At 44.9% G+C, this 22,207-nt stretch overlaps 1 protein-coding gene across 1 annotated transcript in view; it reads right to left on the bottom strand.

Moving 5' to 3' along the window:
- Nucleotides 1-22,207, bottom strand: part of LOC123756315 (dynein beta chain, ciliary) — a 289,304-nt gene that overhangs the window by 21,276 nt on the left and 245,821 nt on the right. Inside the window, exon 22 of the mRNA XM_069331022.1 lies at nucleotides 9,106-9,305. Within this exon, the coding sequence (XP_069187123.1) occupies nucleotides 9,106-9,305 (200 nt within the window). The remainder of the gene's footprint in view (nucleotides 1-9,105; nucleotides 9,306-22,207) is intronic.

The raw sequence follows: 22,207 nt of genomic DNA, 5'->3' as shown, positions 1-22,207 counted from the left end.
CCTGGGGAGACCCGCCACTTGCATCAGGGGGCATCAGTGCCAAATATGCAATAAATGAAAACTATTTCGATTTCAATCAAACTTTGTTGTTGAGTTGTATATGAAAAGGGTTTCATCTGGTTCAAGTTTCAGCATGGTAACATAAAACTGAAGGGCGAAAAAAAATATTGAATTATGTGTCAAAAATTTTCCAAAATGGTAAAAAATTAACATCAAACACAAGTGTCAACTGAAATCATGTCTATGACTCTCAGCTATCACAATAGCATATAATAAAAATATTTAATAATTAGTTTTATCCCAAAAAAATCGAGTTAAAATATAGATTTTTTTCTTATTTGTTTATCGAACGATTTGCATGAAACTTATACACCTGACTGCACATAAGCCTATCTGTAAGGGTGCCAGAAAATTTGTTGATGTCAACCTCAACCACAGATGGCAGCAACTTAGACTTTATTTTTTCTTATTTTCAAGAAACATAAATGTTCTAATAACTCTTTCATTTTTTATTCAATTTACATGAAACTTACACATTATATGTAATGCCTTTAAAACCTGTAAAGGCACTTTTGTCATACGTCCATTTATTGATTTTATAAATATTTATATACATCATTTTGTTGCCTAATTTTTTAGGGAAACTCTGAAAATTTGTATTATTGCACCATAACATTTGGAATAGAAATCGCTAAACAAAAAAACTTTATCATATGATAATGTGATAGCTGAGTGTCATAGAAATGATTTCGATTGACACTTGTGTTTGTAGTATCATGTTGAAAAATGTTGTAAAATCGTCTAAAATACGTATTTTTTTCCTCCCTTTCTATTTAGGCTGCGATGCTGAAACGTGGACCTGTACAGTCCTTTCCATATACAACTATTAAATAAAGTTTGAACAAAATTGATCAACTGTGAATTTACCTCATTATGCCCCCTTAAAAGTTTGACAAAGCAGTGGGCTCCAAGGCAGACTCTGATAACCCAACACAAATTTGTACAAGCTTTCATCTTGTAGAATCGTTTTATGAAGGTGGGAACTACTTTGTCGTTAGACTGTGATTTGACTGAAACACCAAGTTTGACTGTATTCTATTAGCACTAATGGAGTTTGTGGAGCTATTCAGTACAGTAGAGTTGAGGAAATACCTTGCTACAGACACGAATCTAAATGCTTAAGAAACAGAAAGTTAACATTCATTTTGTACAAACCCAGTGTTTGATGAATGCTAATATTTGTGACATAACCAAATTACGTCAGTTGTCAGCTGCTGGAAAGGAAAGGATCAACAGAAGAAGTGGGCACTAAAGAACAGGAAGGCTCCAGTCTGACAGAATGGAAAGCTAAAGACAGAGTAGTAATGAGAAGAATCCTAAAGAGGTTACAGATGGAGGAGTGCTGAACAAAGCTTAGAGAAGGTTTTTCAAGCTAGGCTAGTACAAAAACGACAGAGATTGACTGATAGTGTTTATGAATGAGACTAAAAGGAGGAAATTATAGCAAAAAAAAAACCTGTTAAATGTAACATACACAAAAAAGTATTCCTTCAGCGGGACATGACAAAGGGAGGAGAGAATCATGGCAGCAGATGCAAGGAAGAAGCGCAGGAAGAGGGAAGAGAACCAGGGAGCTACAGTACCCAACACAGCATTCAAAGAGGAGGGTGAGGAACCTCCAGCAGCCCAGCAACCCCAGAGAAGAATACAACACCCACACACTCCTCTTCATAAAAACCCTCCTCACCCCGAATCTTCCGTGTCCCTATTCAAATATTCATTCAACCCACTCTCCCACTAACCCCTTACCCTCTATGCCCCCGTTACTGACCCTCCACCCTTCACTCCAGGATCCTCTAAGGCTCTGTTAACCATCTCACAAATTTCCACACCCATGGAACAACTTCCTCGACCAGCAGAAAGCCCACAAGGGAGACAGAAGAAGGTGATCTTCAAGGCAATGTACTCAAACATAGATGAGATTACAAATAACACGAGTGAACTTGGAGAAAGGTCATAAGAGGAAAACAAGAAATAATAGCACTCACAGGAACAAAACTAATGAAAGCCATAGCAAATGCAGTGTTTTCGTAGGACTATTATGTAGTAAGGAAAGATAAGGAAAGAAGAGGTGGAGTGGCTCTGCTAATAAGGAAAGACTTGAGGTTTGAGGAGATGGCTATCCAGGATTGTGAAGGATTGACTGAAGTAATAACAGTCACCAGAGAAATTGGAGGACACAAACTAATAAGTAGTAATCATATATAACCCCCACCAAATGACAGAATACCCACAAAGGAATATGATAGAGACACCATGGCTACCATTAATATACTAGAGAGTGCAGTTTCTGTCGCTTGCATGTTTGAACCCAGACTCCTAATCATGTGAGACTTCAACCATGGGAAGATAGATTGGGAGAACAGAGACCCATATGGAGGACCAGATACATGGAGAGCTGAGCTGCTGGATGTGGCAACAAGAAACTTTTTAAGCAGCACGTTAAGGGACCCACAAGAATGAGAGGAGAACAACCAGCTAGGCTTTATCTGATATTTTTTTTTTATTTATATATACCAAAGTTTGTACATTCTTGTACAGCCACTAGCACGCATAGCATTTCGAGCAAGTCTTTAATCCTAATTTTCCCAGGAATACGACCTGCCAAATCGTTTAACAACCAGGTACCCATTTTACTGTTGGGTAAACAGAGGCTACAGTTGAAGATTGGCGCCTAGTAAATCCTCCCCGGACCGGATACGAACCCAGGCCAAAGCGCTCGCGAAACGCCACGCGAGTGTCTTACCACTTAGCAACGGGAACTGCAATATTTACCCTGAATAAGCCGGATATAAGAATAGGTAAGTTGGAAGCCCTCTTGGGAATGAATGACTACAGTGTAATGATATTTAAGTACCTGGTAGAGTTAGGAGTAATCTCCCTCTTTCCCCGCCAAAAAAGAATTAGAAAGCCACGGGCTGGCGTACCGAAAGGGGAATTATGAGATGAGAAAATTCCAAAGATAAATACCATTGGACACAGAACTCGGAACTAAGTCCTTACAAGACATGATGGATTATGTTAACCAAAAGTGTTATGGGTGGGATAAACTGGTTTACCCCGGCCCAAAAGGAAAAAAATGAGAAGCAAAAGAAGAATCCATGGATTAATAGGGCATGTATTGGAAGCGAAGGAACGTAACAAAAGGGCGTGGAGGAACAACCGAAATAACAGAACACAAGAGAGCAGAGAGAGATACCAGAGAGCCAGGATATAGTACCTCAGTGTGAGAAGAGAAACAGCGAGACAATATGAAAATGAAATAACAAATAAAGCCAAGACCGAAGCAAAACTGCTCCACAATCACATTAAGAGAAAAACAACAGTGAAAGAACAGGTGATGAAACTAAGACTGGGTGGAGGAGGCCTTCATAATAGAACGAGGAGAGATCCCTGAGGTAAGAGAAGTGGCAGTAAAGCAAGCGGCCTTGGAAGGGTTTGAAATTACCAGAGATGAGGATGAGAAGCAACTGTTGGATGTGAACGTGAGAAAGGCTGTTGAACCTGAGGGAATCTCACAATGGGTACTTAAAGAGTGTGCAGAAGCACTTTGCTTGCCACTCTCGATGATGTATATTAAGTTACTGGAGACGGGAGACCTACCAGAAATATCGAAGACAGCTAATGCAGTCCCAATATACAGAAAGGGTGGCAGGTAAAATGCACTGAACTACAAGCTAGTATCCTTAACTTGCATACCATGCAAGTTGATGGAAAAGACTGTGAGAAAAAGGCCTAGTGGCAAATCTGGAGAGGAGGGACTTCGTGACTCACCTCTAACATGGGTTCAGGGATGGCAAATCTTGCCTCACAGGTTTAATAGAATTCTACGACCAGGAGATAAAGATTAGGCAGAAAAGCAAAGGTTGGGCAGACTGCATTTTCTTGGATTGTCGGAAGGCCTTTGACACAGTATCCCATAAGAGGCAGGTGCATAAGTTGGAGAAACAGGCAAGAGTATTTAGTAGGTTACTTTAGTGAATAAGGAAGTACATAAGCAATAGGAAACAGAGAGTTACTGTGAGGGGTGAGACCTCAGAATAGCATAAAGTCACCGGCGGAGTCCCACAGGATTCTGTACTCGGACTTATCCTGTTTCTGATATACATATATGATCTTCCAAGGTATAGACTCTTTACTCTAAATGTTTACAGATAATGCCAAAATTACGAGAGGTATAAAGACAAAGGAGGACAGCATGAGTGAGGCTTTAAGAAGACCTGGACAAGCTAGAGGAATGGTCAATTAAATGATTGTTAGAGTTTAACTCGCGGAAATGTAAAGTATTGAAGATAGGTGTAGGGAGCAGGAGGCTGCAGATATAAGGTACCATTTAGGAGATGAAATTCTTCAAGAATCAGAGAGAGAGAAAGGCCTGGGGGTTGATATCACGCAGGACCTATCCACATTAAGAGGATATTATCATCAGCATACACCATGTTCGGCATTTGCTGTCATAATAGCCTTTCAGCACATGAATGACCTTCATAGACTTGTGTAAGGAATCATTCAGAACCTTGTGTACCACATATGTCCGACCAATGCTGAAGTATGCAGCTCCAGCATGTAATCCGCGTCTCGTCAAGCACAAGACTAAATTAGAGAAAATTCAGAGGTATGCCGCCAGACTAGTCCCCGAGCTGAGGGGTATGAGCTACGAAGAGAGACTATGGGAACTACACCTCACGTCGCTGGAAGACAGAACAGTTAAGGTAGACATTATCACCACATAAAGATCCTCAGAAGAAATTATAGGGTTATCGTGAGATGATTTCGGGGCTTTAGTGTCACCGCGGCCCGGTCTTCGACCAGTCCTCCACCCTCAGGAAGCAGCCCGTGACAGCTGACTAACACCCAGGTACCTATTTTACTGCTAGGTAACAGGGGCATAGGGTGAAAGAAACTTTGCCCATTGTTTCTCGCCGGTGCCTGGGATCGAACCAAGGACCACAGGATCACAAGTACAGTGTGCTGTGCGCTCGGCCGACCGGCTCCCTGGGTAGCCGGTCGAAGGTAGATAGGGTAGACAAAGACAGTTTATTTAACACATGGAACACACACGATAGTTGATACAGGTGAAAATTGAGAAACCAAATGAGCTATAGAAACGTGAGAAAAAAAATTGTTTGTGTCAGAGTAGTTAACAAATGTAATGCATAAGGAGGTGATGTAGTTAAGGCAGACTTCATACTCAGTTTCAAGTGTAGATACGATTGAGCCCAATAGGCTCATGAATCTGGACACTGGATGACTGACAGTTGAGAGGCGAGACCAAAGTGCCGAAGCTCAACCTCAGTAAGCACTACAATTAAGTGAGATTTTAGGGAGATAATAAGTTGTGTATGTGTGTTAGAAGAAATACCACAGCGTACCTATGTACAAGTATATTGGAAACATTTACAGAGGGCTTTCAATCAGTAAATAACTTTAAAGAGGCATAAATCAATTTCTAGGTGCTACCATGCACATAATAAAACCCTTTATATATTTAAACAAAACAGACTGACCAAATTTCGTACAGTAAGAGAGAACCAGCTACAAAATCATGTCAAAAGTATAGTGAAAATGTACACTCTTGAATAATCGGTAAAAGTATTAATGAAAGCCACCGACTTAAGCTCATTCCAAGGAAAATTTGACTATCTGTATATGGATAACTATTATAATTATGCGCCAGTAAGTAGGGAAATAGCAGCTGAGCCGCCACCTGGGGGACGACGTCCACAGCTGCTCCAGTTGGTTTTTCCCAAAAAATTATTTAGATTTTTATAAAACAAAGAATATTTAGAAATGAAGTAAATAAGGTAAGCAAATCATCATAACCACACATGCAAACAGAAATATCCACAATGACAAACAATTCATAAATAACATCTGAATGAACTATCCAAAGAAATTAATATAACACAGTTTCCCTGCAAACACACATGGTGACAGTCTCTATTGTTACCGTGTTGCAACTTGTTACAAAGTTGTTGCAACTTGTAATAATGTTTTTATGGCATTATAACGTTGTTACAACTTGTTAGAAAATTGTGACATCTAGTTAGGTGTTATAACATGTTCGAACGTTGTAGCAATGTCGTAGTTTCGCTTGTGTTCGACGAGATCACAAAACACAGAACTAGGCCAAGCAGTAACACACAACAGCTTAAACAATCCAGTTCTGTTGCCAGATGTATAAATGTACAAAGAGCAACGATTACAGTAGATTAATATATAGAAATTATGGGGACACGCAAAACAAAAACAGTGCATACTAAAAGTCTGAAAACCGTAAACAGACACCATAACGTATCCTTTTACTGTACACAAAAAATACATATAGTACAAACAGGAAAACATTACACCAATAAGTCACTAGGTATGAACACTGTCTGCTATCCAGAAATATAATCACGTCATGAAAGATTAAAGACATGCACTTATTTTGTTAAACAAACAATTAAAACATAATACACGATGGAACCCAACACAAACCCAAACCCGAAAAACCGACACTACAAGGGAACCCACTCAACTTAAAAGTACAATTGCAGAACATGAACACGGAAAAAACTCCACAACCGTCTCGAGCCCACACCTCGGGCCGAGACCACACCATGGTTACACAGACAACCACGGACCAACACCATGGTTACACAGACAACCACGGACCAACACCATGGCTACACAGACAACCACGGACCAACACCATGGTTACACAGACAACCATGCACCCACACCATGGTTACACAGACAACCACGGACCAACACCATGGCTACACAGACAACCACGGACCAACACCATGGCTACACAGACAACCACGGACCAACACCATGGCTACACAGACAACCACGGACCAACACCATGGTTACACAGACAACCATGCACCCACACCATGGCTACACAGACAACCACGGACCAACACCATGGCTACACAGACAACCACGGACCAACACCATGGTTACACAGACAACCACGGACCAACACCATGGTTACACAGACAACCACGGACCAACACCATGGCTACACAGACAACCACGGACCAACACCATGGTTACACAGACAACCACGGACCAACACCATGGCTACACAGACAACCACGGACCAACACCATGGTTACACAGACAACCACGGACCAACACCATGGCTACACAGACAACCACGGACCAACACCATGGCTACACAGACAACCACGGACCAACACCATGGTTACACAGACAACCACGGACCCACACCATGGTTACACAGACAACCACGGACCAACACCATGGCTACACAGACAACCACGGACCAACACCATTGTTACACAGACAACCACGGACCAACACCATGGTTACACAGACAACCACGGACCAACACCATGGTTACACAGACAACCACTGACCAACACCATGGCTACACAGACAACCACGGACCAACACCATGGTTACACAGACAACCACGGACCAACACCATGGCTACACAGACAACCACGGACCAACACTATGGCTACACAGACAACCACTGACCAACACCATGGTTACACAGACAACCACTGACCAACACCATGGCTACACAGACAACCACGGACCAACACCATGGTTACACAGACAACCACTGACCAACACCATGGCTACACAGACAACCACGGACTAACACCATGGCTACACAGACAACCACGCACCAACACCATGGTTACACAGGCAACCACTGACCAACACCATGGCTACACAGACAAGCACGGACCAACACCATGGCTACACAGACAACCACGGACCAACACCATGGTTACACAGACAACCACTGACCAACACCATGGCTACACAGACAAGCACGGACCAACACTATGGCTACACAGACAACCACGGACCAACACCATGGTTACACAGACAACCACGGACCAACACCATGGTTACACAGACAACCATGCACCAACACCATGGCTACACAGACAGCACAAGTGACAAGAGGCGCCGTAAACCATCTGCCAACAACATTCAGAAATAAAGGGCACAACAGCCCAAAGTGTAGTACAACCTGCTCTCAACAACCCCTGAAGTTGAGCCACCGACTATCCTCCAACCTACCGACCCACAAGCTTAACACATAATTCGAAATCAAAATCCCCAACATGTTCAGACTCTGAACATGTTGGGTATTTCTCACTCCACACGAGAGGAACGAAAATCTCAAACGTCCTCTGCAAATCCCTAACGTGAGCCCAAGTTACCCAACATATGCAAACAAGTATTAGTGTGTAGTTCTTATTCCTTAACATGAGCTGTCAGAGCTATCAACACATGTCAACAAGTCAGTGCTGTAAACACATGTAAACAAGTTAGAGCTATCAACACATGTCAACAAGTCAGTGCTGTAAACACATGTAAACAAGTTAGTGCTATGAACACATGTTAACAAGTCAGTGCTGTAAACACATGTCAACAAGTCAGTGTGAGCTATCAACACATGTCAACAAGTCAAAGTTGTAAACACATGTCAAGAAGTCAATGTGAGCTATCAACAATTGTCAAGACGTCAGTGCGTGCTATCAACACCTGTCAACAAGTCAGTGCATGCTATCAACACATATCAACAAGTCAGTGCATGCTATCGACACATGTCAACACGTCAATGTGTGCTACCAACGCATATCAACAAGTCAGTGTGAGCTATCAACACGTGTCAACAAGTCAGTGTGAGCCATCAACACATGTCAACACGTCAATGCGTGCTATCAACACATGTCAACAAGTCAGTGCATGCTACAAACACCTGTTAACAATTAAATATTTTTCTCTGGATCCCATGAGAAAGGAATCTGGTGGCTGGAGCAGATGTCTACAACAAGTTGGTCAGTTTAGGCAGGTTGCCTTAACCAGTTGTACGTGACAGAGTCAACCGTAAGGACCGGCCAACACCTTGAAAATAATGTTTACTGATTCTGTCACGCCTTCTTGTTGAACTAATGCGGCCAGCACGTCCACTTACAGCCTTGGTGTGAGACTGTGTATGGTAAGGACTCGTTTGTAACACAAATTTAGATACTGAACCCTTGGACACATGAACGAACCCTTTCTTACCTGCAGACGTGAGCCATGGCATCTTCGAACAGCACCAGGTTCATGGCGGCATTGAGTTCGTTGTAGGTAGTGAGGGCATCCTGGAGGGTGGTGTTGAGGTCGTTCCATGAGAGGATGGGCAGATACCGAGGCTCGCCCACGCCCCGGGCAAAGTGGCAGAACACATTGGGCTTAGCCATTACATCCGTCTCATCCAGTTCCTGTAGTCGGCAACACAAATGATATAAGCCTTGTTTTTTTATGAGAGAGGAGTCTTCTCCTCTCGAGCATTTTATATATTACCATTTTCCCCTCCACCTTTTTTGGGTTTGCTTAGTGTAATAAATGCCTTTATTATGCAATTCGTTTTGCTTGTGACAAGTTCTTTAATGATATAATGCCATGATGAATGAAGGGGCTTTTATTTAGTAAATAATAACTCTAGGGGAATTTATCTTTATTACTTTCCATAATACATAATACTATGGTTCATTATATACTACGGTTCATAATACATTATACTATTGTCATAGAGTGACAATGAGCCTCTTGTTTTATGCATATTATGCATCTATTAGGTGGGATTCAGCACCTTTTTTAAGAAGCGGCAGAGCACAGACAAAGCTGCCCACAATGTATAAACTTGAGGAAAAAATATTAAAGTTAATAGTATCGTTTCACAGATGAATATTCCAACCCACACCCAAGAAAAATAATAACGTTTCGGCCCGTCCTTGACCCGCAATTATATCGTAACGAGGCTAAAACGTCGTTTTTTCGTTCCTTTTATTGTGTGGATGGTTTCAGCCACATTATTGTGTCTAATTATCGGCGTTATTCAGATGGTCTTGAATGGCCGCCGGTCAAGGTGGTGTGGAGAGGTGCGCTAGTGGAGGAGTGTTGGGAGGTGCGCAGGTGGAGGGGTGTTGGGAGGTGCGCAGGTGAAGGTGGTGTGGAGAGGTGCGCTAGTGGAGGGGTGTTGGGAGGTGCGCAGGTGGAGGGGTGTTGGGAGGTGTGCAGGAGGAGGGGTGTGGGTGAGGTGCTCAGGTGAATGGTGTGTGGGGAGGTGCGCAGAAGGAGGTGTGGGGGAAGGTGCGCAGGAGGTGTGGGGAGGTGCGCAGGTAGAGGGTGTGGGGAGGTTCCCAGGTGGAAGGTGTGTGGGGAGGTTTGCAGGAGGTGTGGGGATGTGCGCAGATGGAGGGGCTGTGGGGAGTTGCGCAGGTAGAGTATATTGGGAGGTGTTGAGAGGTGCGCAGGATGAGGGAATGTGGGGAGGTGCGCAGGAGGTGTGGGGAAGTGTGCAGGCAGAAGGTGTGTGGAGGTGCACAGGTAGAGGGTGTGGGGAGGTGCACAGGTAGAGGGTGTGTGGAGGTGCACAGGTAGAGGGTGTGGGGAGGTGCACAGGTAGAGGGTGTGTGGAGGTGCACAGGTAGAGGGTGTGGGGAGGTGCACAGGTAGAGGGTGTGTGGAGGTGCACAGGTAGAGGGTGTGGGGAGGTGCACAGGTAGAGGGTGTGGAGGTGCGCAGGTAGAGGGTGTGGAGGTGCACAGGTAGAGGGTGTGGGGAGGTGCACAGGTAGAGGGTGTGTGGAGGTGCACAGGTAGAGGGTGTGGGGAGGTGCACAGGTAGAGGGTGTGTGGAGGTGCACAGGTAGAGGGTGTGGGGAGGTGCACAGGTAGAGGGTGTGGGGAGGTGCACAGGTAGAGGGTGTGGGGAGGTGCACAGGTAGAGGGTGTGGGGAGGTGCACAGGTAGAGGGTGTGTGGAGGTGCACAGGTAGAGGGTGTGGAGGTGCACAGGTAGAGAGTGTGGAGGTGCACAGGTAGAGGGTGTGGAGGTGCACAGGTAGAGAGTGTGGAGGTGCACAGGTAGAGGGTGTGGAGGTGCACAGGTAGAGGGTGTGGGGAGGTGCACAGGTAGAGGGTGTGGGGAGGTGCACAGGTAGAGGGTGTGTGGAGGTGCACAGGTAGAGGGTGTGTGGAGGTGCACAGGTAGAGGGTGTGTGGAGGTGCACAGGTAGAGGGTGTGTGGAGGTGCACAGGTAGAGGGTGTGGAGGTGCACAGGTAGAGAGTGTGGAGGTGCACAGGTAGAGGGTGTGGAGGTGCACAGGTAGAGAGTGTGGAGGTGCACAGGTAGAGGGTGTGGAGGTGCACAGGTAGAGAGTGTGGAGGTGCACAGGTAGAGGGTGTGGAGGTGAACAGGTAGAGGGAGAGGGGAGGTGCACAGGTAGAGGGTGTGGAGGTGCACAGGTAGAGGGTGTGGAGGTGCACAGGTAGAGGGTGTGGAGGTGCACAGGTAGAGGGTGTGGAGGTGCACAGGTAGAGGGTGTGGAGGTGCGCAGGTAGAGGGTGTGGAGGTGCGCAGGTAGAGGGTGTGGAGGTGCGCAGGTAGAGGGTGTGTGGAGGTGCGCAGGTAGAGGGTGTGGAGGTGCACAGGTAGAGGGTGTGTGGAGGTGCACAGGTAGAGGGTGTGTGGAGGTGCACATGTAGAGGGTGTGTGGAGGTGCACAGGTAGAGGGTGTGTGGAGGTGCACAGGTAGAGGGTGTGGAGGTGCACAGGTAGAGAGTGTGGAGGTGCACAGGTAGAGGGTGTGGAGGTGCACAGGTAGAGGGTGTGGAGGTGCACAGGTAGAGGGTGTGTGGAGGTGCGCAGGTAGAGGGTGTGTGGAGGTGCACAGGTAGAGGGTGTGTGGAGGTGCACAGGTAGAGGGTGTGTGGAGGTGCGCAGGTAGAGGGTGTGTGGAGGTGCACAGGTAGAGGGTGTGTGGAGGTGCACAGGTAGAGGGTGTGTGTGGAGGTGCACAGGTAGAGGGTGTGGGGAGGTGCACAGGTAGAGGGTGTGTGGAGGTGCACAGGTAGAGGGTGTGTGGAGGTGCACAGGTAGAGGGTGTGGGGAGGTGCACAGGTAGAGGGTGTGGGGAGGTGCACAGGTAGAGGGTGTGGGGAGGTGCGCAGGTAGAGGGTGTGGGGAGGCGCACAGGTAGAGGGTGTGGGGAGGTGCGCAGGTAGAGGGTGTGGGGAGGTGCACAGGTAGAGGGGTGTGTGGAGGTGCACAGGTAGAGAGTGTGGAGGTGCACAGGTAGAGGATGTGGGGAGGTGCACAGGTAGAGGGTGTGGGGAGGTGCACAGGTAGAGGGTGTGGAGGTGCGCAGGTAGAGGGTGTGGGGAGGTGCGCAGGTAGAGGGTGTGGAGGTGCGCAGGTAGAGGGTGTGGGGAGGTGCGCAGGTAGAGGGTGTGTGGAGGTGCGCAGGTAGAGGGTGTGGAGGTGCGCAGGTAGAGGGTGTGGAGGTGCGCAGGTAGAGGGTGTGGGGAGGTGCGCAGGTAGAGGGTGTGGAGGTGCGCAGGTAGAGGGTGTGGAGGTGCGCAGGTAGAGGGTGTGGAGGTGCGCAGGTAGAGGGTGTGGAGGTGCACAGGTAGAGGGTGTGTGGAGGTGCACAGGTAGAGAGTGTGGAGGTGCACAGGTAGAGGGTGTGGGGAGGTGCACAGGTAGAGGGTGTGGGGAGGTGCGCAGTGTTGGAAGTAACCAACAGTTTCATACATCCTTTGTATTTTTATACAACATTTTTTGTATTAACCACAAGTAGTTACTAAAATTACTCACTCGTAAAATTAACCATAATCATTATTTATAATGCACAATATTCTGTCAAATCCTTTGTACTGTGTTTCGACAGGCAGCGACAGGAATATTTCCACATATTGTTGGATTTGGATTTTTGTTGGATCACATATTGGATGGATCCAGTTTATTACTTCCTTTACTAACGATAATTGCTTACTAACAAGTTTATTTATGTAGCACATTAATGCTTACTGGAACTCCCTTATTTAGTTAAAATTAAACACTCCAGTGGAAATTATTAAAAGGTAAAATAATTCCACCTTATATTCCTCTCATTTGTTTAGGCAACTTTAATAAACCGATTTACCCTGCGAGATGTTATATTAAAACCCAAACATATATACGTGACATAAATACTCGTCACAATCTCTTCCTTCCCTAATTAACCCCGAAATACATAAATTCATTTACGCTCGAGGTACCTACCCAGAGCCGCGCATGCGCAATAGGAGGGAGGAGGAAGGAGAAGCAGGAGAAGAGCGTGGGCATCCATCTTGCCTGAGTTACTGTGTTGCAGAGTTCCCACTAAACAACTCAGAATTACGTCATCCTTGCAGCAGCGGGTGCCAGAGTTCGTGGAAGTTTACATCTGCATTCAACACAAGTTCCGGCGAACATAATTCCTTTGGTTTCCTACTGATATTTGTTATAGCGTGCACTTTGATAACATTTTCATGTGTAGGTTGCTCGTTTGTTACGCCACGCGACAAGATCATAACTCATGTTAGTTTCAATTAAGTGTAGATTCCCACCTTTCTATCAAAAATAATGATATTAATTCTAATCTAGAAAACTTTTACATTTAATCTGCCTTTCAACTGGACTGGTTGCAGTGTAAAGGGAAGAATAATTTTCATTCCAAGTGCATGCTCGAGCCACGTGTTGCATCAAGTGTGCCGTCGTGATCGCCCCACACTTGTCCAACTAATTCAGTCGAACAGCTAAGCTGACATTATTGTTTTAGTAGTGTAGTATTAGAAATATACTAATATTTAGTCACATGAATGATTTCTATTTAAAATTGCCATTTACTTATCATTTATGAGTGATATCCATTATTTACTAACTTCATTTCATATTGATTCTATGTGTATGAACTATAATATGCATTTACATTTCTTTCTAACATAAGAACCAGCGTTAGATTATTGGTGCTAGGACGTAATCGAATCTTAGTGCTGTACCCCCTAATTTGTAAATGAGAATTGGACTCCTATTTTCATGATAATTTACAGTCCCATTAAGATCCATGGGACACTAGCTCTTGGTATCAATATTAATCCACTTGCTCAGTGGATTAATATTCAATGAGATCCAATCTTTTCCCCTTTTTCTCAAAAAGTGGTGATCCTTCGTAGCTATTGAATTTTGTTTTCATTTTAATTAATTCAAACATTGGAGTCAGATTTTCCCACACGCTGGTAGACGGTGTGGGGGGGGGAGGGTGCGCATGTAGAGGGTGTGGGGGAGGTGTGCAAGAGGAGGTGCGTAGGTAGAGGGTGTGGGGAGGTGCTCAAGTAGAGGGACATTCCGCAAGATGACTGTAGAGGGACACGCAAGACAGCATGCTCTCTATTTTGGTACTAGCAAGAGTGAGTATTGAACAAATCCACAAGGGCCGTGACGAGGATTCGAATCTGCGTCCGGGAGCATCTCAGAAAAGGCCTTAATCGACTGAGCTACGACAGGGTAAAAGAGTTAAAACCTAAGTTCTACTGAACTTACTGGATCCCGTAGCCTCTCCGAGGCACAAACCAGGATTTTACACAACCCCCCCCCCCCTGCACCCGAGCTATGTCAATAGGCCGTTCTCCCTCTTCGCCATTACATCATCACGGGATGGGATCCCGTGATGATGATTACATCATTACGGGAGCCAGTCGGCCGAGCGGACAGCATGCTGAACTTGTGATCCTGTGGTCCTGGGTTCGATCCCAGACGCCGACGAGAAACCATAGGAAGAATTTCTTTCACCCTATGCCCCTGTTACCTAGCAGTAAAGTAGGTACCTGGGTGTTAGTCATCTGTCACGGGCTGCTTCTTGGGGGTGGAGGCCTGGTCGAGGACCAGGCCGCGGGGACACTAAAAAGCCCCGAAATCATCTCAAGATAACCTCAAGAAGATCACACACAGAGATCACACTAACGTGATGCATCAAATGAACAAATCCACAAGGGCCGTGACGAGGATTCGAACCTGCGTCCGGGAGCATCCCAGACACTGCCTTAATCGACTAAGCTATCGACATAGCTCGGGTGCAGGGGAGGGGGGGGGGTTGTGTAAAATTCTGGTTTGTGGCTCGGAGAGGCTACGGGGTCGAGTAAGTTCAGTAGAACTTCGGTTTCAACCCTTTTACCCTGTCGTAGCTCAGTCGATTAAGGCAGTGTCTTGGATGCTCCCGGACGCAGGTTCGAATCCTCATAACAGCCCTTGCGGATTTGTTCATTTGATACATCACGTTAGTATAATCTGTGTGTGTGAGAGAGTATTGGTGACAAGCTACTGTAATGCAAGTTTCACGTGACCATACTTGCAACATTAATATAATTCTCCAGGTTCTTATCCAAACCACATTGACTATCCTGACAGTATTTTCCTAAAGCAAAGTCATTACGTTTATATATCTATTTGCTTTGAATTCTGCTAAAAATCAGATACTCTGAAGAAACCCAGAAAGTGAATACATAAATTTCTGCATTTTAAACATTTGTTTAAAATAACATTTGAAGCGCAAGATATTAACTGTAGAATATATGTAAAAAAATTCGGTGTGACTTTCTGGCACCGTATTTATCTCCAGAGTTCCTTTTAGTACCATAACCTGAAGAAATTGAAAACATCTAAGCTGGCAGTACTAAAACACACTGTGTATTTAGTTCAGGGACAGCAACTATCAGGAGAAAGCGCCAAGCTATTACGATTATATAGCTCATGGAAGGAATGATGATAAGGATTTGGGTAGGGATGGGGGGGGGGGAGTTGGTGGGAATGTTGCCCAACCACTTGGACTTTCGTAGATTGAACGACGACCTGCATGAAGCGAGTCTTCGCTTCATGCATAGTTTACTTGGTTAATTATTATCTATTTGGTGAATGAACGCTGAGCTATGTCGACAAAGTGAATAAGAAAGACTCCAGCTACTAGAACAAGAAGCTACATTACAACACAATGAACAATAAGCTGAGCTACAATGCCAAAGAGATGAACAAGCTGAATTAGCACTGCGGGTAGAGTGAGAAAAGATATCCTTCACTCTAGACTACCGAAGACAGGAACTGGGACTCAAAACCATCCATATCCAGCAGCGATAGGAAGCTGAAGCCAACCTACCGGTACGTTTCGACCCCACACACACACTGTATTATGATGATGCCGCATTTTAAAGAGACCGAGATTAACTCTTTTTTTTTCACCTCATTCGAAGCTCTTACCACCCAGCAACAGTGGCCTAAGAACAAATGGTCAGTAATTCTTCGAGCACATCTCCCTGGAAAAGCCGCCTTAACACTCAGTACTCTTGCCAATGTGACCGGATACGATGTGCTTAAACAAGCGTTCCTCGACGTCTACCTTGCGTTGCCAGAAAGTTATCACCGATGCTTAAGGGGCCCGGTGCATGAGGAGTATTTTTTCAAGTTTGAAAAATAGTGAAATGTTTTAAACAAATATTCCGTTATTTGGCATTAGCGTCGTAAAAATTTCATTTTAATATGTTAAGAAATGGATTTCTTACGATTTTTTTTAATAAATGCGTGTACCACGGGCAGCAACTGGTACTGATAACACGTGTCCGATGCACAATGAAGACAAATAGTAGTAAGGACGGTCTACAAATTGGATATGTATCTGGTGCCACCTGAAGGACCAGATTTCACACATAATAATAAGTTAGTATGTTATTATGCTGTATTTTATTATATATTATTTAAATACATTGCCCAATGGCAGTACTTCTTATGTCCCTTAGTACGAAAAGCTGCCAACCCTTTTTTTGTTTTTCTCCTTTGTTTCTATGTGTATTTTCTTGTGACTTCAACATTTTGGGGGAATGCATATCCGGCACTAAACAAGTGAAGTTGGAACGAAATTGGTGAACATGTTATTCAGCCACAGGTGGCAGAAATTTTGACTTTTATTTTTTTGCCGACTTATTTACAGATTTCAAACTCTATTCACTTTGTCTATTTAGATTGTATTGATGAATGAGGACCAGGACCAGATGAGGGCCTTATCACTTTCATATGGGCAATAAAATTACTGCAATATATGTGTTTTATATAAGAACATAACAATGAATGTAACTGCAGAAGGCCTATTGGCCCATACAAGGCAGCTCCTATTTATATTCACCCAATCTCATTCATATATATGTCTAACCAACTGTTAGACAGTTAAGGGGCCCAGTGTCTGTCTTACAGTTATCCCTAACGTATACCTATATTTAGTTTTTTGGGGGATATTTTTTCTTGACTTTATTTCAACTCATATTGACCAACAACTTTCACATATTCGAGTACGAATTCCCAGCAATGTTTATTAAACGTACAAGAAAATTCATTGATTAGAACTACCTATTTTCATTGTCAATGTCTTCAACTTCAATTATCATTAAAACAGTAATTTCAAATTTGAGACCTAACTAAAAATTCAGTTTCTGATAGATTCTCACCATTTTTACATATTATGTGCAGATTGTTTAGTTCTAAGAGTCACTTAGAATCATTTAGTCATAACGTTTGCAGTTATAAATATTTTGCATATACATCTGGCACATATTTGTATTGTCACATTCAAAAAATGTCTTGCAGTAAGCAATACTCTTAAACAATAATTTCTCCAAAATTTCTCAAATTTCTATGAACTTTGTATGCTAGTGCAACAAAGATTAGTTGTTAAATTTAAACCCTGCTTAGTAATCTTGGTAAACCTGGTATAGGAATACCCCTCTTGCTCTGATAGCTGTGAGGAAGGCAGAGATAGAGAGGATCAGTGTGGTCTTGGTCAACAACTGGAGAAGGTCATCCACCCCATCTCTCCAAAGAGATCCGCCTAACATCACTTGGTCGCATTAAAAGGTATAGTTTGCTACAGTTTTGTATAGGGAAATGGCTCATCTCATGCCTCGATAGGGAGTGTTAAGGTATAGGGAGTGATATTTCATCTAGCTGTTGTTTAGACTTTGGCTTAATAAATAATTAGCTTGTTCCTGCATTTAATTATTTCCATTTGAATGTGTCCATGTCCTTTGTCACGTGGTGTCCACGAGTCTGAGTGTTGGGCCGGAAGCCTAACAAAATTTAAGTTCATTTATCCCTTTGCTTGCTATAATTCCCACACTTAACGTAGATTCTTCCCCCCTTTTCCAAGTAATTTGGGGATCAAGCCCCAAGGTTTTAATGATTGATTAATGGGTCCAGACCCCGATTAATTGACGCTTCTGGTTAATGGTCTGGCGGTGGCGACGTAGAGGGATCCCTTGAGTTTGCTAGAAAATCTAGTACGACGTCACGTGTCTGTAGAAGCTTAGTCGATCGAACGGCTTAGACCACGTGGCGTGGGAATCTGCTAGAGTATGCTCTGGGGTTCTTTGGAAATCGGTTTAAGTTTCAGTAAGCATATTCACGGGCAGGGTAGAGGACAGAGTAGACCCTATACCAACCCGTGTTACAATGGTGGCAGCGGTGGGGGCATTTTTGGAGATCCGAACAGGGGTCTCTCAAATGCAGGACAACGAAGTCAAGCTGCCAGTCGCTTCCTGAGAAGGCGCTGCAACAACACGTGCACCAGTATGGGTGGGGCTAAAAGTGATAAATATATTCACTAAATCAACAAGGTGTTTATGGAGGAATAAATCATCAGGACGAGTAGGAGCAACATGACTGAGATCAAAATAGTTAGTCTACGTAGCAGGACCAAACAAAACCTGGAATGTAGTAGATTGGGAAGGAATCAGGCGAGTGAGGTGGTGACAGCACCGAGCACCCCCAGTAAGAGAGGAAGTAAAAGACGCAATTGTTACAACGAGAGACGGAGCCATGTCAGGTGATGATGAGGTCACCACAGGGGGCTTAGGACTCGACCCTGTCACAGAGGTGGAAAGGGGCAGAGAAAGTCAGTCGGGAGAGTTAGAGAAGCAGCTTGGTCAGGGCCCAACTTAGCGGGAGCTTAGCTTAGTCTGAGAAGTTAAATAAGATTCAGAGAATGTCATAAAAACGAACAGGTACAAATTTCATCCCCGAATAAGCTCCATACTCGCCATGGAGCCACAATTAGAGGATACGACACCTGACAAGACAGCCTCCCCCCAGAGGGGCATCGTGGATATACATCCTGCAATCGTTACCTTAAAAACCGCCAGTCCGTCGAGATCGGGCTTATCAACGAAGGCAAATGTTGACAATAAAGGCGTACCCTCACTCGACGTCAGGTACCACAGTTGTACAGGTGAGAGAGTGTGCCTCCCCAAATACCCGGCATCAAAACAAAAGTCATCGGAAAGAATAATCAAGAATGACAAAAATTCGTCGGGAAATAACAATCGGAAAGGAGAAGGGATTGGAAGGAAAAACGAAACACGAGGAAGAGGAAAGAGCAACTAGCGAAATTAGTGAAGACGTCAGTAGGAGCATAGGATTTCTGAAAGACAGAAGATATGCTGTCTCATGGAGTATCACACTCCGATAGCCACCCACTAAGCCCCTTCACGACGACAACGAGCTGGGAGGGGAAATGCCTTGGTGAGTAAGACCCATAATTGAGACCCTATTGCCACACTGTCAGTCTGCCTCTGGGCACCTCGGTGGATCCCGCCCACAAGTAAGCCCTGCGTGAGTTGCTCAAGGAATCTTGAGTGCAACATGGTGCTGTTGTTGATATATATACTCCTGTGCACTGCTGATAGTATTTAAAGCTGGAATGTTAGGGAACAGAAGTTCACCATCCAGAGAGAGTAAGATCCCAAAGGATTCTCTCATCTTAAGAACGCCAATGAATCTGTCACTATTACTCTTTCGAATTTAAGTCTTCCAATTTCCACATTTGTTGCATCTATGAGAGAGTCACGTTTTTTAAGACTTTTAGTTGGATTTCTCATAATACCCTAAAATTTCAGGGAACCTTGTAGGATAGATTTAACATCGAATTCGTAAATAAGAATCTAATTAACCACTACTCTGAGAATAAACGGCCCACAGGAGAAAACATTCTTGATCACTATAAAAATACGTTTACCTAGCTTATGGGAGGGATGAAAAGGTGAAACAGGATGTAACTAACCGTTTACTTTGTTAAGTCTCCATGACACGTTTAAATGTACTAAAGTAGTGTATGAATAAATATGAAATCCTAGAGACTGTGCTCTCCCCAACAAAGCTGCATTGGGCACGCTACTAACTTAATTTGCTCGAAGGAGGTGTAACATACAAGATTTTGGGTGACAAAAGAGGATTGTGTCTTTTTATGTCTTTTTAAAATACACTTTGGTTAAGCAGATGAATGTTAAAAATGTTACGACGGTGTCGTGATGGACTGAGGCGAGGATGCTTGTTACCTGTTGGTGGCGGTGTTATGCAGGCGGCCAGTGGTGGAGAGCTCGAAGCAGGGCGAGAGCAGAGTTTAAATGAGAATGAGAGTAGAGAGCTGGAATATGAATAGTAGGAATTGACTGTCTGCGATGTAGCAAGGCTTGTGAGAGTTGTAACTAAACTGGAGATGCTTTGATTGATTGATTGATTGATAAAGATTAAGCCACCCAAGAGATGACACTGGCATGATTAGCTCATAAATGGAGACTGTTTGAAGCCATTACCAGTACCAGTAGCTGATACTGTAGATCAGGGGATGAATGGGGTTTATGTCCTGCAGGAGGCTTGGCTGTTCAAGCAGATGACTTTTGGATGGATTCGTCGCGTATCGTCTGTTATCCTCAGCTAAATCTGGCGCTTCTTCGTTGTGCCGCCAACAGGTCGTTGTCGAATTCCGGCTGTCCGTCGGCGGAGGTCTTGTAGTACTCGGGGTCGTAGAATTCATTGCATATTATTACGAGGTCGCTGCAGTACTGCATGGTTTCTGCATCGACGTACATGGGTATTGCATAGTTTCTTTTCCTTCGATAGTCTTGTTGCAGTGATGGGCAATCATCTTGCTTTCGTCGTCAAACAGTGTTGAGTCGGGTCGTCTGTGTAGACTATGAAGCAGGGGCCAACTACTGGTGAGGGGTGCTCGGGCGCCGGACTTGTCGTCGTCATTGTTCCTTGTTGCCCCAGTGTCAGCTGAAGGGTGGGAGGATTCCAGCATATGGTCCACCTCTGGTGAAGGGTCGGTTGCACGGTTCGCACCTGAGTCGTCCGTCTGGATGGCTGCATTTGAAGTCGCCTTGATCGTAGTAGTAATAACAGCGTGTTTTGCCACGAGGAGTGTGTCAGAAACTACCATGTTTGGGAGGCCGTTGGCATCTAGTAGCGCGATGAGTGTAACTACAAATCTGTGCATGTCAGTGCCAGCGATCCTCTAGGCTAGTCGGATGAGAGCAGGCAGAATACTTGCCTTTGTGGCCAACGGTACAGGTGCCTGTTGGGTAGGTTGTGACGTGGCGTTTGTTGTGCCTGGCAGTGCAGGGAACTCCATTGGCTCTATTTTAAATGTCCTGTCTTGGCATGTAGGGGTGGGTCTGGCGTCTGCCATCTTTTTCATTTCAGCTTGTTTGCCTTGGAATTTATGAGAGATGGCGGTGTGGGCTTCCCCACAGTTGATGCATTGTCGTGTGGTCGTGTAGTTGTGCTTCCTCGCGCATAAGATGCATCTGTCGGTGGTCTGCTGACATTTCTGAGTAAAGTGATCATACATGTAGCAGCAGTAGCACTGGCACTGCTGAAATAAGCGTTCTCTCTGCACTAGGTCTGGGGTAATGGAGATGCCATGGCATCTGTATCCATTTTCTACCGCGAAAGTGGCAGCAATAGCCGTGGAGAGAATCACCTTCAGGAACGTCCGACGAGCTTCATCGTTTATTATGAAGTGTGCTGTGACTACCGCCATGGCCGCGTTTTCGTCGTTGATGCTCTTCACGAGTTCGTCCGTCTGTAATCTTCTGTAGGAGCCGAGTATCCAGGCGAAGATGGTCCGGTAGGAGGAATACTGTTGTGATGGGGTAAATATGATGGCCTCTTTTCACAGGGCAGACAAATGCTGTGCAGTGATGAGCTTTTCCAGAGCTGTGCTGGTGAACAGGAGCGCAGCTCCCTCTCCATTAGTCCGGATGTTCACTGGAGTGACTACTGCGATTTATGATATTTTCTGCAATAACTGCCGTAGCGGGAGCGGCTGGTCTTCTTGGAGTGTGACCTTGACCTTGTAGATCATATTGGCGGTCTCACTGAAGCTGAAGGTTGTCTCTATGGCCACCGCATCGACGAGGGTCGTAGTGGCAGGAGGAGTGAAGGAGGCAGACACAGCACACCAGTCTGGGAGCCACCCCCTCGACGAGGGTCGCAGTGGCACAAA

This window comes from Procambarus clarkii, chromosome 25, assembly GCF_040958095.1.
Source record: "Procambarus clarkii isolate CNS0578487 chromosome 25, FALCON_Pclarkii_2.0, whole genome shotgun sequence".
Lineage (NCBI taxonomy): Eukaryota > Metazoa > Arthropoda > Malacostraca > Decapoda > Cambaridae > Procambarus > Procambarus clarkii.
This window is presented reverse-complemented; position numbering and strand designations above follow the sequence as displayed.